At 45.6% G+C, this 16,569-nt stretch overlaps 1 protein-coding gene across 5 annotated transcripts in view; it reads right to left on the reverse strand.

Moving 5' to 3' along the window:
* The window catches only part of LOC124545731 (NAD(+) hydrolase sarm1), an 875,530-nt gene that overhangs the window by 433,572 nt on the left and 425,389 nt on the right, over positions 1-16,569 (reverse strand). The window contains exon 1 of one of the 5 annotated variants that reach the window (XM_047124697.1): positions 14,273-14,414. The exons of 3 other annotated variants lie outside the window; for them this stretch is intronic. In XM_047124697.1, coding sequence (XP_046980653.1) covers positions 14,273-14,323 — 51 coding nt within the window. In that variant the 5' untranslated portion in view covers positions 14,324-14,414. Of the gene's footprint in view, positions 1-14,272; positions 14,415-16,569 lie in introns of those variants that run through there. One more of the 5 variants, XM_047124713.1, reaches the window with a different exon arrangement.

A 16,569-nucleotide genomic window follows, 5' to 3' on the forward strand; every position in this document is an offset into this window, starting at 1 on the left:
TTTCGCTGTAGGGACCCTTTGATATCGATGTACATAAAACGTCAAACTCCAACCATCCTTCTTATAAACAGAATGTGACCTTTTTAAGAGTTGTGTTTTATGTTGTACAAAAGACATGTAACATTTCCAACAGATTCCTATCCGCCACTCCCCTGTAGCGTCCAGGCTTAATAGCCATGAAAAATACGAGAATATTGGCCAACATGGCCGCCCTGATACAGGAGTCCACTGTACTGCTGGAATTCAAAGACCGGCAACCAGCACGGTAACGCGTGGAACGCTCATGTGGTGGTGAAAGTGCCGAGAGTGTCGATGATGGTGGAAGCTCTGGTTCGGGAAGCATTTTGCTACTACGTGTTTTGCTGAAACATGTAAGGGATCAAGTGTTACGTAGTCCCCATCGATCAGTTTCCTGCGTCATATTAATCCCTGAAAGTCCAAAGTACATCTGAAATATTTCATATTTACCAGAATACTTCAGAAGAATAAGAAGCTTCTGCTATGAATTTCTAGCATGTTATTCACATGTGAAATTCCAACACAGTGCCGTAAATCAATTAGCAGGATAAGTGTGTGTGTGTGTGTGTGTGTGTGTGTGTGTGTGTGTTGACTTCACGGCCGCTCAACAACGAGATTATCAGCGGTCGGACACATTTTAAAAGAAACGAATCAGGATAAAATTATTAAAATGGTTGCACACAGTAAAGGCGAAACCTGCAAAACGACACTCATGCACTCACTTCCAACTTACTCGCATACACTTACACATTCACAACTCTTCAGACACGGAGAAAAGGAAAACGCGCTACAGTATATATGTAAAAAGACAGAGAAGCTAAAACAAAGGCACAGATAAATGTGACTCGTTGACCACTTAACAAAAAAGTGGATGAACCGGTCACCCTCTCACCACATTAACAAAAATGGTTCAAATGGCTCTGAGCGCTATGGGACTTAACATCTGAGGTCATCTGTCCCCTAGAACTTAGAACTAGTTAAACCTAACTAACCTAAAGACATCACACACATCCATGCCCGAGGCAGGATTCGAACCTGCGACCGTAGCAGTCGCGCGGTTCCGGACTTCGCGCCTAGAACCGCTCGGCCACCGTGGCCGGCCCACATTAACACCAACTTTTGAAAATCTTGAGAAAGATGTTGGACGATTTAGAAAACTATAACTCTAATCACATTTGTTGGAAAGACACAAAGTCCCTTTTAAAAAGAGAGCAGGTCTGTCGGAAAATTTGCGTCTATCCTCTGGCCTGAAAATAAAAAAAACTAGTAAAATGTGGCACACACTGATCGGTACGCCACAAACACCACACATTGGAGGGTCCTCTCGCTGGAGCACGAAGCCCTGAGTGATGTAACTGTGGTCTACGCGAAGACGAGTGAGGAAGACCTCGTCCCGTCGATGTGGCTGAAAGGAGGTGCGCCACAGCCGAGTTGTGGGTTTTTCTTATTCTCTGTCGGCATTCAACCTCGCGTTGACGCAAGACTCTGTATCTCAATAGCAAGAGTAAATGCGCACCAAACTAACTTGCTTCTGTCGCTACTACATCTGCCCTTTCATTCCCCATTATACCCATGTGTCCTGGTATCCAGCAGTAAGACACCTTCCCCAGCCACTGTAGGTATCTACTGGGACATGTGCGGTCCTTTTCTGGTTTGAGGAGTCATATCAAAATTCCCTCTCTCCACGAACTGGGGAAGTGACCTGTCTGCCACATCAAATTAAAAATTCGAGGACGATTTTCTCTGACGCTGCTGGCAAATGTCGAAGCGTGCAGTATCTGATTTGATCCTGACAGAGCGCCGTATTACTAGTTTCAGACAGTACCGACTCCAGCTCCTACACGGAGGACGGGCAGTTATAGGGTTTAGAATTGTCGGATCTGAAGTCTAACTTGCTCCTCTCTGCAGTCGCACGTTAGCGGCAAACCGTCCGACAGTCCCTGACATTGGCAGTGGTCTTTGCAAAGTGCTCTGCCATCATTTGATCATGTCTGTGGGCGTTGTTTGGCACACCTCTAATTCAGCACTGCTGCTATAGGTCGTTTGTTTGTTGTAAATCCTCCTTATGGCTTCCCGTACTTTCGTCGAACAAATGGAAATGTTGACAAGGTTCAGTAACGCTTGCCATGGCCTTTTCTTGCTCTACATAGTTACGCATCGAGCCATGGCTCTCATGTTTCGAAAGGCTGTGTGGTTGTCTGCTTCTGGGTGGTACTTGAAATGTAGAAGAGCCATACATGTGTCCCATATTGCTGAGTGGCACCCATCATTCCACCAAGGTACAGGCTACAACCGGGGATGACCCAAAGATTTTGTGGTGGATAAGTCAGTGTTATGATGGACCACCCGTGTGATATGGTCCACATATTCCTGGATGCTATCACACCACCAGCTGCTGCCCACCCATTGCAGTGGCTTCTGTTTAAGCAATCCTTCACCCATTATGTGGTTCAACAGTGGGAAGTGGACACTGGAATAAAAGTCATCAACTGCTTCCCACTGTGCTGTGCTGACTCTGCAAGGGCTGGACAGCAGAAAAAAAAGTGGATGCCTCAGTAGCTGCTGAGAGAAGAGTGGGATTGCCAGTGTTGAGGATCCACTGCTCCTCAGACATCATGAGATTCTTCAAGAATCGACCCTTGAGGCAAGCATAGTTCGATCCTCATAAGATGTTATTGACACTGGACTCGCCCAGTAGGAGAAATGGTCAGGGCAGTTGTGCAATATAACTTATGAGGGCCTCAGAGTCTATTGTACCCTGCAAGAGACCAGATAGTGACCTTCTGACCCACAGGAGCACCAATTGCTCCTGCTTGTGGATCAGTAACCAAGGAGAGGAGTGGTGTGTGCTACTGGCAAACACAGCAACTCCCCTCTGTACTGTGTACTGTGTCAGTTGGGGTCTAGTTCTCATAATGGAGACACTGCCTGCAAAATAAAAACTTACGTGCAGCACATGGAGAGTCGTTTTCCTACCATTTCCCTGCACCATCTTGGATTACATCACGGAATGGATGACAGTGCTCTCTGGTGGTGGTACTGTGTAGTAGGTCCAGACCTCGTGGTGAACACACTGTTTGCCCCCATCTCGGATAACGGTACTTGTGTCATCAGCTGATGTCACGTCACGGATGCCATCTCGGATTACATAACAGAATGGACGACAGTGGCCTCAGGTGGTGGTACTGTGTACTAGGTCAGTCGGAGTCCAGACCTCGAGATGAACACACTGGATGGTGGTGCCACCTCTAATTGTTTAAAAATAGACTCGTGCATCAATTAGACAGTTGACGATTAGCAAGCATGTTTACAGATTCTTTTAGATGGATTATTATTTTGACAATTTATGGGTAGTTTGGCTCTCTGGACATAAAGGTATTGCATTATTTAGAAATGGTTTGCCGGTCTGTATGCTGTATGGCATGTCAGAGCATGTGTTCTGTATCACTGTGCTAAATATACTCCGTCCCTAAATAAATTGTTCCAAAATAAATAAAATACACTCTGTCCTCTCCCCAGCAGCCCAGTGCAGGCTGAGTCCTTTTCCCACCAATCCGTAGGAAGAGGTGGCGGTTGGGTGACTTAGGTTAGTCCAAACAGCTTTTCTTTCCGCCATTTTCTTAGGTTAGTAGAGATAGCCCAAATGACCTTTCTTTACTGCCAAAATTCAAACTTGGCGCGAGTCCAGAGGATGAGGTGGCGGTCAGATGACGTAGGTTAGTGTGGGTAGTGCAGTTGACCTATTTTCCCTCCATATCCTTAGGTTACTAGAGACAACCGTGGTGTGATGCATAATCCTGTTGGAGTTTGAACTTCCTGCCATTTTCTGGGGGAGGGAGGGTAGGTTAGTGGAGGTAGCCCAATTGACCTATCATCCCGCCAAAATTCAAACTTCCCACCAAAATCTGCCATCTTGAATGACGTCACAGCTATGATCTTGGATACATCTGGCAACAATGGAGAGTGGTGCAGAATCACCCTTGGCCCAATACTAAGACAGTTTCAAATTACTTTCGCTGTGTACTTCGTTTCTGGATTTATTGTTTATATATGTGTAAGAAGGAAAAGTCTTTTCGCACATATATGTGTACGAGACAGGTAATAAACTTTGTTACAGCTTTATTTGACAGCAAACTCCGTCTTTAAGCTTAGCCACAAACATATCAGTGACAATGATTTGTTTTCTGTAACTTAGTCACTGGAAGTTTGGAGTAGCTACTTGTTTTAGTTTACACTTTATGTCGAGTCGAGAATTATAGTCTTTCCCATGCCGTTGGGAATCCAGCTGTTTGAAATTTTTCCAAATCCCTTCAGATGTTCCTTAATTTTATTCTTGACTTTTTCGTCCCAAGTAAAATGACTTTCTACTAGGAAATCGTGAAGTGTATGGCAACACTCAATTTGATTAGAATTCAGGCAAATTTCCCAAACTGCAAGGCTTTTAGTCTACGATTCGTACGGTCTTGTACACTACAAATGTTTTTGTTTGGTCTATGGAGTAATAAATTTCAACTGTTGATGTTTTTAGCAAAATTTCTGTTAAATAAGCCACAGTCGGAAGCCAGCAGCAACTGCCCTTCTGGTAGGAATTAAATTTAGATGTCGGAAAATGCTTCTAGTTCATCACGTACACAGGAAGACTTGCTAGAGAAAGTTATCAGAAGCCGATACTGGAAAACACGAGGAAGAGTGCGTGTTACAACTGAATGACCTCCGTTTTGATGGTGACAGTGCGCGGTTTGCTTCTAGCGTGGGCAAATCGTACGCACTAATGGAAGGATCTGATAGAGAAAACGTAAGAAGTAGTCGCACGTAAATGAGTTTCAGTAAGGCTAGAACAACACGTAATCACGACGTCCAAAAGGGGTACTGCATGTCGAGGATGAAGTCACAGAAACACTGTACGGCAACAGCTGTTCTCCGCAGTTGAAGACAATAAATGACTAGGCGAACAGGGAAGAAGTAAAGTTCTGGAAACATAAACGAGGTAGTCAGCGCTGAGCTTCTGAATCGTCTGGAGATGGAGACGTGTGAGGAAAGCACGCGAAAACCGCGAGTTACTCGGCGAGCACGGCAGAGGGAGCAGGCGCCGAACTGAACCGGGCAGCAGGCCGCACTACAGATCTGATCTCGTCTGAAACGATAACGACTGTGGGAGGTGAGGGACGTTTACAAGCCGTGCAGCAGCACAGCGGACGCCTGTGAGTGAAGAGCACGAGGCACGGGCGGGTCCCTCCGTCCGCCCGAGCGCGCACTGCCTGCAGGCTACAGCGCGGCCCAGGTACCCTGCCTCCAAACCTAACTTGTGGAACAATAATTTACTCGAAACAGCTCCCAACCGACTGTTATTTCTACGAGACTTGTGTTGGAGACGGGGACACACTGCAACTTTGTATGTGGAGCGTCATTTTGCTCTGAACGGTAGTCGTTTCGAACTGCCAGCTCATCTGCATCTACATACATACTCTGCAAACTATGATGTATCATGCAACGTAACTTGCTGTGACAGTGCGAGAGAGAGACAAAGATATTGTTTATTATTCTGTGGCGGTCAGCGCTCACATAATTATTCTTAGGATATAGAGTCTTTTGTTCTTGTTAAGAGTAATTTGAGGGGAGGAGAGCCAATCTTGTGATGTAAAAAATCGACGCCATTGCGAGTTTTTGATTCACATTGTAAAATATAAGTGCATATGGAAGGAAATCAGTTAATAGAACAATAAAATATTGTTCATTTCAAGAAGGTACGTCTTATTATACACCCAGCGATGTACTGCTATTGTGATTTACTAATAAACACCAGCTGAGAACAGTTCCGACGGGAGCGTTCAGTTATAGTGAAATAGTTCGATGTTTTCTTCGGAAAAGAAGTCACTTCACGGATCATTCAAATCCACAATAGTAACTGGACATTTCTCAGAACTGAAAGCAATCTGATTGCTATGCAACAGAGCCCCGAAGAATATTTCTCCGTACTTTGGTTACCACTTTCAGCTCAACACGGTATCTGCAGCATCTGGAGCAGATTTCTACAACAGCGGAAGCGTGTAATCGCTATCAGTTTCACACACCGCCCTGTGTACGCTGTATGTATTTACGCACAACAGTGAACATACAGTTACTCACACAAATAGAAAGACAATACTAGGTGGTGTGGGGAAACATTTCAGTATAAAGGCCCTGTAGAGCTAAACAGTAATTAGCCTAGTAATAAAAGGAGTCTTTATAAAACCACTGCACTGTTGTGTGATGTCCTTAGATTAGTTAGGTAGAAGTAGTTCTAAGTTCTAGGGGACTGATGAGCATAGATGTTAAGACCCATAGTGCTGAGAGCCATTTTTTGAACTGCACTGTTCATACGTCCTACACTTGCCCGCAATTCATTTTCATGTTCCATTTCCAAATGCAACGGGGTAGAAATGACGAGGTCCCGTATTATCTTGTTGAAAGACGACTTACGGAGACCTCTAAGACGGTGCGCAGCCACAGGGAGGTGCCGGCCGACGTCAGAGTCACCAGCTGCGCGAGCCACGCGTGCTGCTACCGCGGCGGTCGCTGGCCCGGCCCGGCCCGGCACGGCGATGGCGTGTACGAGCCGGCAGCGTCCGCTCCCGCCGGACACCGCGCCTCCACCCTGCTACTGCAGACGGCACTGGCACTCGCCTGCAGAAACGCGGCAGGCGCTATTTTGTAAAGCATACGCGTGTCCAGTGTCGTGCATTTTACCATCCGACTTAAGTAGCGGCCAGGGTAACATTAGTAAGCAAACTAAAAGAATACCCATACAGAATGAGATTCTTCACTCTGCAGCGGAGTGTGCGCTGATGTTTTAATGATTTTTGATACCGATACAGTTGATGAGGTACTCCTGGAATAGTTGAGTCGTTCGTCATTGACGAGGTGAGTGAAAGCAGTGGACGAAAGATAGGAGTGGCAGTTTTCGTTGTGCCGGACAGCAGGCTTTCCTCAGCGGCAGATGAAAACCGAAGACTTTTGGATGTTGGCTGCAGCTAGAGCCACAACAACTGATTAACAAATCTGAGTCGTCTTACTTAGAAGAACGTAAGAGCGTCAACACATAAAAAAAATTACGCACTGCGAGACTATGTGCTTTGCTGTCGAGATTAGTTTGGAGCAAAAGGGTATGTTCAGTCGACGCAAACGCATAAAGAAGCATTCGAAGCTCCACAAATACTTTCTAGATGCCAAAGTGCCATGTATGCTTAATAGGGAGGTTTCTTGGAGTAAGAAATGATGGAAAAAATACTATTGTGAATCTGAAATAAGATCATATTGTTTCTCTGACGTTTTTGCGCCCTATCGTAGCAAACTGCATGGGACGTCACTGCAACAAATTTGTCAGGCCGTCATTGACACTGGATAGTCTCCAATGAAATTTCGCATTTGGCAGTCGCCGACAAAATCTGAGAATTCAACGCAGTTGCCAATCTCCAACAGTGTGTGTGTGTGTGTGTGTGTGTCTTACCGTCTTCGAGAAGTCACTGCCAAGTCAATACTTCTAGTATCCTGCCTTTAACAAAAGTTTATTTAATTTACCAATACTATGAGAAGGGAAGTTGCTACTCATCATACAGCGTGTGTGTGTGATGTATTTTTGGCTAAGGCCTTACTGGCGGGAAGGTTGCGCCTATCTGCGACTCAGGATTCCGCTGTATGGTGAGTAACAACTTTCCTTTTGATAATATTATTACATTCCATCCTGCATTTTCCATTGTTTGTTTACGTGTTAAGAATCGCTGAACAGCGACCGATTATATAGCTAATTTTAGTTTTCACTGGGCTGTTTAAATCAAAACAAATATACAAGTGACACGGCGACAAACCTCTAATAAATTTATTCAGAGACTAAATTCAGAGTGACACCAACGAAATAGCTCTCCGGTGGTTCTACCTTTTTTAAGTCGACATCTGGGAACAGAAGCCACCGGACAGTACATGGCGGAAGGTACTGCGGAATAGTGATAGTCTTAAACTTTTCTCTCCACTCCCAACCGAAGCTAGGAAAATGACGACTCTTTGCGTGTCCTGATCTTCCTCATTTTGTCCTAACTACAGAACAACGTCCGAGGTCTACAGTTGCTCGCAAATTCTCCTCTCAAAACTTTCGTTTGGATATCGTATTCTACCTTCGAAAATTCCTATCTTAGCTCGTACAGCACTTGTGAAACACTCTCGTACTGATAGAACCGAATGGCAACGAATCTAGCAGCGCATGTCTGAATTACTCAGATATCTTTCTTCAGTTGTGCCAACGTAATCGAACATAGCCACCCATACAAACATACATTTTACTCGCAACTGAAGTTATAAATCCGGTGCGAGACGTCCTCAGTACCCCAGAAGCCAGCGCCACGTCCCGCATCGGAACAGACGTCACACTCGAGCCGGTGAGGAGGGGGGGGGGGAGGGGGGGGAGGGGGAGGGAGGGCGCCGCCTGTCCTCTGCCGCCGCTGCAGCCTCCGACGCGGACGTGACACACTGGAAAACCAGATTCTGAACGCGTGCCAGCAACGCGAACACTCTTCGGGATGGCCCGACTCGTTTTTAACGCCGCACTTCTCAGTGGACTCAGTTGGCGATGCGAGTAGTTTCATTAATTTACAGTCGTAAGTGCCATATACCGTCTAATGCTTGTGGCTCTTTGTGTGTTGCACAACTTTGGCTGGGAGAAGATTTTGAACGGAACTGTAATATGATGAAAAGTGTGCTAGCACACGTAATTGCTACTGGGCTGGTGCCTGTTTGTGTAAACGCTGTGTTCTTTATATGACGCAGACGGAACATGGTATTCGACGAGTCACTGGCTCACGAAAGACGGCATTGTTTCCGCGGGGATTGTTTATTTGGGCAGGTCAACATTTCTTTAAACCACCAAGCGCCAGTTTCGGATACACAGCCATTTTAAAGTGGACACGTCCACGAAGGTATGCTATTTGATGAGCAAACAGCAAACGACGAATGTAATCGTGTCGTGATACACACGGTATAATGTGGACGCCAAATCGTATGATAGTTACCACACAATCGGCAAATATGTAAGCGTGCGTGCAGCAGAACTGATCACAATGTACGTCTCCTGCTGAAAATAAGTAGTTAGCCCATTTCGGCCATCAGTGTGTTGCACTGCTGGGTATTGGAGTCATCGGCACATTTGTATCTCTGATTAGTAATACTCTTTGTAAGACATAACTTTTTTGTTGTATGAATATCCTGTGACTATAAATCAAGAGTGTGTTACAATGAAAATCGCTACTTACTACTGTCATTCCAATTGGTTCGGAAGCCCGGGTGACTTCCACGACTGTTGCTGTGACAACATGATTCTTCAGGCGGCAGTACCACGAGACTTGTCACACCAGGAGTCAAACTCTTCCCGAGACAGCCGCGTGCGCACGCAGTTAAGTTTAACTAAATTATCACGCCACACATGTTGTAGTGCCTTTAGTTGTTTTCCAACTACGCACTATATTAAACTTCCTGGCAGATTAAAACTGTGTGCCCGACCGAGACTCGAACTCGGGACCTTTGCCTTTCGCGGGCAAGTGCTCTACCATCTGAGCTACCGAAGCACGGCTCACGCCCGGTACTCACAGCTTTACTTCTGCCAGTATCTCGTCTCTGCCAGGAAGTTTCATATCAGCGCACAGTCCGCTGCAGAGTGAAAATCTCATTCTGGACGCACTATATTAATCCGCTTAGACAACTGCAATCACTTCACGATGTCTGACACGGAAAAACTCTGATAGAAACCGTCAGTTACAACGCTTGAATAGAGTAGTGTCGCGTGCTGGCACTAAAAACTCTCAGAACTTTTCCTGATGATATCTACCGACGCTGCCTCCTTCATTTCAAGCAAACCGGTCTTTCAGAAGGGGGCATACTTCAATTGATGGAATTTATAGGAAAGGGAGTAGACGCAGCGCAGCGCTTGCTTCGCAGAAGGTCCGGTGTGACAAAACGGCGAATTACACTCCCACAACTATAGCTCTTCATGTCCGCGCTAATCAGAAATAAAAATTAGTCGAGCGCAATAAAAACTACGGCCATTTTGCGTCTTTTGCGAAGAACGTGGCGATTGGGCTCAAGAATGAAATGAAGTTACTGACCTCACGGAAGGCAAACAGAATTTGAAAAGTACCAACCGGTGTTTTCTATGACTGAACAGAGGACATGAAGTGTCACGGTTGCGGGAAGAAGGGTAGGACATTTTGCACTAAATGTAAAAAAACGACATCGTAAGTGGATATGCGTCGAAGGTACGACGTGTAAGAAAGCAACATTACTGTTGTTAGTAACATAGACGCAGCTACACCCACGGTTACCTTCTTGCAAACTGCTTAGGTGCACTTCGTAGGACCAACAGGACTAAGAAAACTCACTCGATGTTTGCTAGACAAGGGAAGCCAAACATTCTTCATAGTAAAGTCATTAACAGAAGATCTGGAATTGCCCATCCTAGACCAACGACAACTAAGTGTTCGCACGTTCAAATCTCGTCTAGCTTCTCACGACGGCGTAGCCTTGTCAGTTTCGAAATTACAGGGGTGTGGACTAATTCTACACATATGGGAGGGACCGCCACTTCATGCCTCAGGCCAAAGATACTAAGGATGTAGCACATGCATGCAAAATGCAGTTAGCTGATACACAGACAGATTCCCCAGAAGATGTGCCCATCTATCTGTTAACTGGTAGTGATCACTACTAGAAGATTGTCACTGATGATTTACCGATCCGTATTTCTAAATCCACTGTTCTGTTTCCCACCATCTTCGGCTGGATCCTCAGTGGCTGTAGATCTGCCGTCTCTAACTTTGTACTTCAGACTCAAATGCCCACAGACGGCCTCTTGTGACGATTCTGGGGTCTAGATACTATTGGAATAAATGCCCTTCATGACGCGGTAAAGACTAATAAAAACTCTGTCCTCCTTCACGAATTTCAGGAGTCTTACCTTATGCAGGATCACCGAAGAGTCGTTCGTCTTCCCAAGAAACAAAATATGATTTTATATTCTACTAACCGAATGAAAGCAGGAAGCAGATCTCCAAGTTCACATTAAAGACTTCTTAGCAACGTTTCCTGAGGGGACAATTACCACCGTCTTACGTAGGTCAACATTATAAAGAATCATGTAGAACTCACCCAAGTAACAACATATTTTACCTTCCACATCGTGCAGTTAGGAAGGAGAAACTTCGTAAAATAACGTTGAGGATCGCTTTTGATGCGTCTTCTCCCGAGATCAACGCACCCTCTCTCAACAAAACTTTAGAGGAGCGACCAAATCTCCTGCCAGAAATACTAGCTTGTCCCATACGGTTTCGAATACACCTCGTGGCTGTTGTTACCGATATTACGCAAGCATTTCTGCTCCTCATCTCTCACGAAGACGACAGGGATTTGACAAGATTTATACTGCACAAAGTTTTTCAAGATAGTCACGAAAACTACCATACGACGAACGAAGTAACGACTTACCGTTTCACTAAGCCTCCATTCGGCCTGGCATGTGGTACACACCTGCTTCCGGCGACGCTGAAAGAACGCGCTTCTAGGCATGACACCGCATTTCCCTTCGCCGCACAGATACTAGCCAACAATGTCTTCATGGATGACTTTGCATTTGGTGCAGATGACGACAGTGAAGCTATCGCTGTGTATTAAGAACTAACGACCTTATTGATCTTTCAATTAGTGAAATGGGCAACTACTTCCGATCAGTTACAGGACATATGGAGAACGGAAGAATGACAGATTATTACATCTACTCAAGTTTTGGACGTATATTGGAACACAGCAATGGACATTTACACGGATGATGTCTGAAAAATTATCTGATGAACCTACTACCAAAAGGAAACTACTACAGACTGTTTCTAAATTTTCCGATCCACAAGAACTATTCTCTCCTGTGTCAATCATGGAAAAACAATTATTCCAAGCAACCTGGTGTAGGGGAATGAATGAATTGATACCCAACAATCTGGCAACACAATGGAATATTTAGGTGTCCACTTTACGTCAATTGTCTTGCATTAGTATCCGACGATGGATATCAACTACCAAAGATCTCGACGCTCAGATTCACGTATTTTGCGATGCTTCGGAACGATTGCACGGCACAGATCTGTACACCCGCAGTGATTCACCTGGCTAGCAGCGAGAACATAGGTGCACTTCTGGAAGCATGATTACAAAGATATTTCTTCACTTTTATCAGGGTACGACATTACCCATGCAGTGTTGTCGACTGACGTTGCAGTGACCTTGGTGATACGAATCGATGGAAGCTTTCATCTGCAATTCATACATATACGTCCTCTAGTCATAGGAGACGTGGTCCTGGAAATGATAACCCAGCGCATCACCTAACACGAGGACTTCTTGTCAATCAGAACCAATCTACGATTGTTAGATGCGAATGACCGCCATGGTTTACACACGCAGAGATTGTTGGCCATCTCGTACTCCAAATACTCGTCATAACTTCCCGGTAGAAAGAAGGAATATAAAACATGTAATGTCAATTGCTATATCTCCCACCATCATAGATATTTCCAAATTCAGGTCCTACTGAAGACTAATTCTTTCAACCGGCTTGGTCTTTCGCTTCATACGTCATACGTCACTAAGATAAAGTTACCGGGGAGCTGACAGCAATCGAGGTCGCAGGTGCACGCACTTACTGGATCAACGTCGCTGATTCACGCGAGAATTCCACGCACTCCAGAACGGGAAACCGATTACACGAGACTAAAATTTGACGCTTTCAACTACTCATCTAAGACGGACTCATTCGACTGGGAGATAAACTACAGTTTGCAGACCTAAACTGTGAGGAACGAGATCCATTACTTCTAGATGGTTTACATCGCTCCACGAGACTGGTCACCCCCCTGGAGGTTGACGAGAGTAGGGAGGAAGTTGGGAGTTGTGGAAATTGAAGTCGTCGGGACATTTATATCTCTGGTTAGTAATATTCTTTGTAAGACACGACATCTAAACTCTTTTGTTGTATAGATGTTCTGTGACTTGTAAATAAAGAGTGTGCCAGAATGAAGATCGCTGCTTACTACTGTCATTAGACGACACACATAAACTTAAATGTATGTAAATTTACAGAGTCAATGCAAGCAATACAGATATCAAAGAAATTAAATTACTATTTAGCAACGATTCGAGTCGAGTCAGATATGTTAGCTTATTGTTCAGAAAGAATGGAGCGATTTTATGAGATCCCCGTTTCGATACGCTATGAGTCTTTGTAGAAAAACTGTAAGTAGGCTGTTTAGGTTTTTATGTTGGTAACGCCACGTAGCGCTCTATATGAAAATCACTGACTGTGCTGTGTGATGGCTGTGGTTGGTTTGCATTGTTGGATTATATGCTATTGTAGTGTTGGGCAGTTGGCTGTTAAACAGCACGTAGCGTTGCGCAGTTGGAGGCGAGCCGCCAGCAGTGGTGGATGTGGGGAGAGAGGTGGCGGAGTTTTGAGAGCGGACGATCTGGACGTGTGTCCATCAGAAAGAGTAAATTTGTAATATTGGATATCATAAATACATTGTTTGTTCTCTATCAAAATCTTTCATTTGCTAAGTATACCTATCATTAGTTAGTGCCTTCAGTAGTTTGAATCTTTTATTTAGCTGGCAGTAGTGGCGCTCGCTGTATTGCAGCAGTTCGAGTAACGAAGATTTTTGTGAGGTGAGTGATTTGTGAAAGGTATAGGTTAATATTAGTCAGGGCCATTCTCTTGTCGGGGTTATTGAAAGTCAGATAGCGTTGCGCTAAAAATATTGGCTATCAGTTTAGTGTTGATCAGAATAGGTAAAGAGCGAAATGTCTGAGTACGTTCAGTTCTGCTCAGCTGTTTGAAAATCAAATAATGTAAGAGGTTTATCAGCACAGTAATTCATTAAACTTTCTAAGGGGACGTTTCATAAAACGTAGAGGACGAAGAACGTGAAAATTATACGATGAGAGAAACAAAGTCACTTTAAGGAAAAGGCGTTGACGGAATGTGGCACGAAAACAAGTGGAGAAAAGAGAGACCGCTTAGAAAGCCACGAAACTGAAAACCAAACACTACGCAAAGAATTTCGAGAGTCATAAGTCACTTATCGTCGGGAGGAGTTGCACAAGACACCACTGGCTTCTGTCGAGGCAGACACACGACGCGTGAACGGTAACCACCGCACTGCAACTGCTGCCAGTTCGCGCCACTACTGACCTTGTTCTTGGACTTGCCGAAGATCTTCTTGAAATTTCCTTGGGACGGCATCTTCACTGTCGTTCGGGGGTCGTTCGAGAGGTTCGTCGGTTTGCGGAACAAACTCGCTAGCAAAACTGTTCGTTCGGAAACTCACGGGAGGGAGCCGCCGACCGCATTTATACGGGGCGTGACGTCAAGGCAGCGCCGGCCAATGGCGGCGCGACGCCGCGGCCCGCGCGCCCTGAGTCGCTCGGCTATTTGCGGCCGCGCCGGGCGTCGCTGCCAAGACGGCGGCGCGGAGCGCCACTCTCTCGCCGGAGGCGCCGCGCGGCTGCACCGGCGCTTCCCGGTACGCTTTGCTGGGAACACTCACCTAAAGCGGAGCGGAGGAACAGCAGGGGCCATAGCGAGTCCCTGGAAACCCACCCACCTGAGACGTGACTCACAAAGCAGTCAGTTAAGATGACGCCTACCGTGTTTTGCAAACACAGGAGGGGATCCGACAGGCGCCGGTGCGTACTCGAAAGTAGGTTTGCTTGGGCAGCCAGCTGCGATTCTACAGAGCGCTGAAGTGGTGGAGTGTGGTCGAAGACGAGCGCAGCGAAGCTGGCAGAGTTCGCTACTTGTTGGATAAAAGAATGGCTACGACCAATAATTCATATATTACGTTGTAAATCACAGGAACGTACTACTAGAATTCCAAATATATCTGGGAGATCGTGACAGCGGCACAAGTGCATCGTCGCTCGAACGACAATTGCACTGCAGAATTTACTTCGGCACAGAACATTGTTACATAGCCCCTTCAAAATTAGTAACGAACTGAGCAATAATTACAGTCAAGCTGTCGGACGATAGCTGCGTCAGATGCGGTCTCGCGTCGCTAACTAATAAAAACAAACAGCGTCCGAACTGGCCTCGAAGGCCCAGCGGTAGCCACCGGCCGCCGCGTCATCCTCAGCCCTCAGGCGTCACCGGATGCTGATACGGAGGTACATGTTGTCACTCTTTGTGCCCGGGTCGCCAATTAATAAACAGCCTATGTTTAACTTACACCCAATTATGTAACTGTGTCAGAACGTGAACCGATCACTGAAAAGAGCTCGGGAAGACGATCCTTATGAATAGGCAATGTCGATTTGAATTCGTGCGGTTAAATATCTTCCCTTTACAATAAGTGTTAAGCGCATGAGCGGCTGATATGTAGTAACATGGTTTATAAATCAACCAAAGGGTTTGGATTGTCCTGTGATATCAGAAAATGGCCGACGAAGAGAAGCGCTGCAATCGGCATGTATTAGTGACGTACAGGTTGCTCCTAGTTTGAATTGTGGAACATTTTCGCAAAATTATCAGTAGTTTGGAGTGCTCACGACAGCATCGTTCCGAGCTGGCGCAGCGCTACCGTGACACGCCTCTGTCTGCTTGAGCCACTGGAACGACATCAAGTGAGTGACAAGCGGCCGCTCCGTACCCTGACCCCTACACATCTGCACGCAGACACGTAACTCGGGTAGGATTCTTGTGTTTACCGGTGCGCTTCAAGTCCATCAGTCTGTTTTCTGGTGTTGCAGCAATCACATAACTCGCTCGTAAAGCTGTTCACACGTTCACAATGTACGCGACAGTTGAAGAAGTGAATATCGTTTATGGCGAATTTGGCCAAACTATTACAGCATCGGTGCGGCTGTACGCTGAACGATATCCAGTTCTTACCAGGCACTCACGATCTGTCTTTCAAAACATTGTAAACAATTTCTGTAAACTGTTAGTGCGTAGGATAAAATACGGCAAGAAAGCAGGAGAGCAGCTGATGAAAGAAATGAAACTAACATTGCTGCAACACAACACAAAATGCAAATGTCACTCAGATGTATCCCGGAAGTACGACAGGGTCGACCAAACGAGTGTTCATCGCATTTCATCAGCATCTACAGCATCACGGCAGTGACTTCCGGAAGGTGTAATGTGATGCGGCATACCTATGTAAACTTTTGTTTAAGGAAAAAGCATCGTTTACAAACCTCAGAGAAGTCAATCTTCGCAATTTGCAGTAATAGTCAACTGAAAATCCACGCTCACTCAACGAAGTGGATAAAAACAATGCTGTGTTGTATTAATGTCTGATGCGTGTTTTGCAAGACCCGCATCATCGGTCCCTGTTTTATTGACAGGAATCTAAATACACGCAAGTATCTCCAATTCCTACGATATGCTGCCGTCTCAGATGTTGGAATGCATCCCAGTGGGTCCGCAGCTCGTGGCCGTGTGGTAGCGTTCTCGCTTCCCACGCCCGGGTTCCCGGGTTAGATTCC

This window comes from Schistocerca americana, chromosome 1 (assembly GCF_021461395.2).
Source record: "Schistocerca americana isolate TAMUIC-IGC-003095 chromosome 1, iqSchAmer2.1, whole genome shotgun sequence".
Classification (NCBI taxonomy): domain Eukaryota; kingdom Metazoa; phylum Arthropoda; class Insecta; order Orthoptera; family Acrididae; genus Schistocerca; species Schistocerca americana.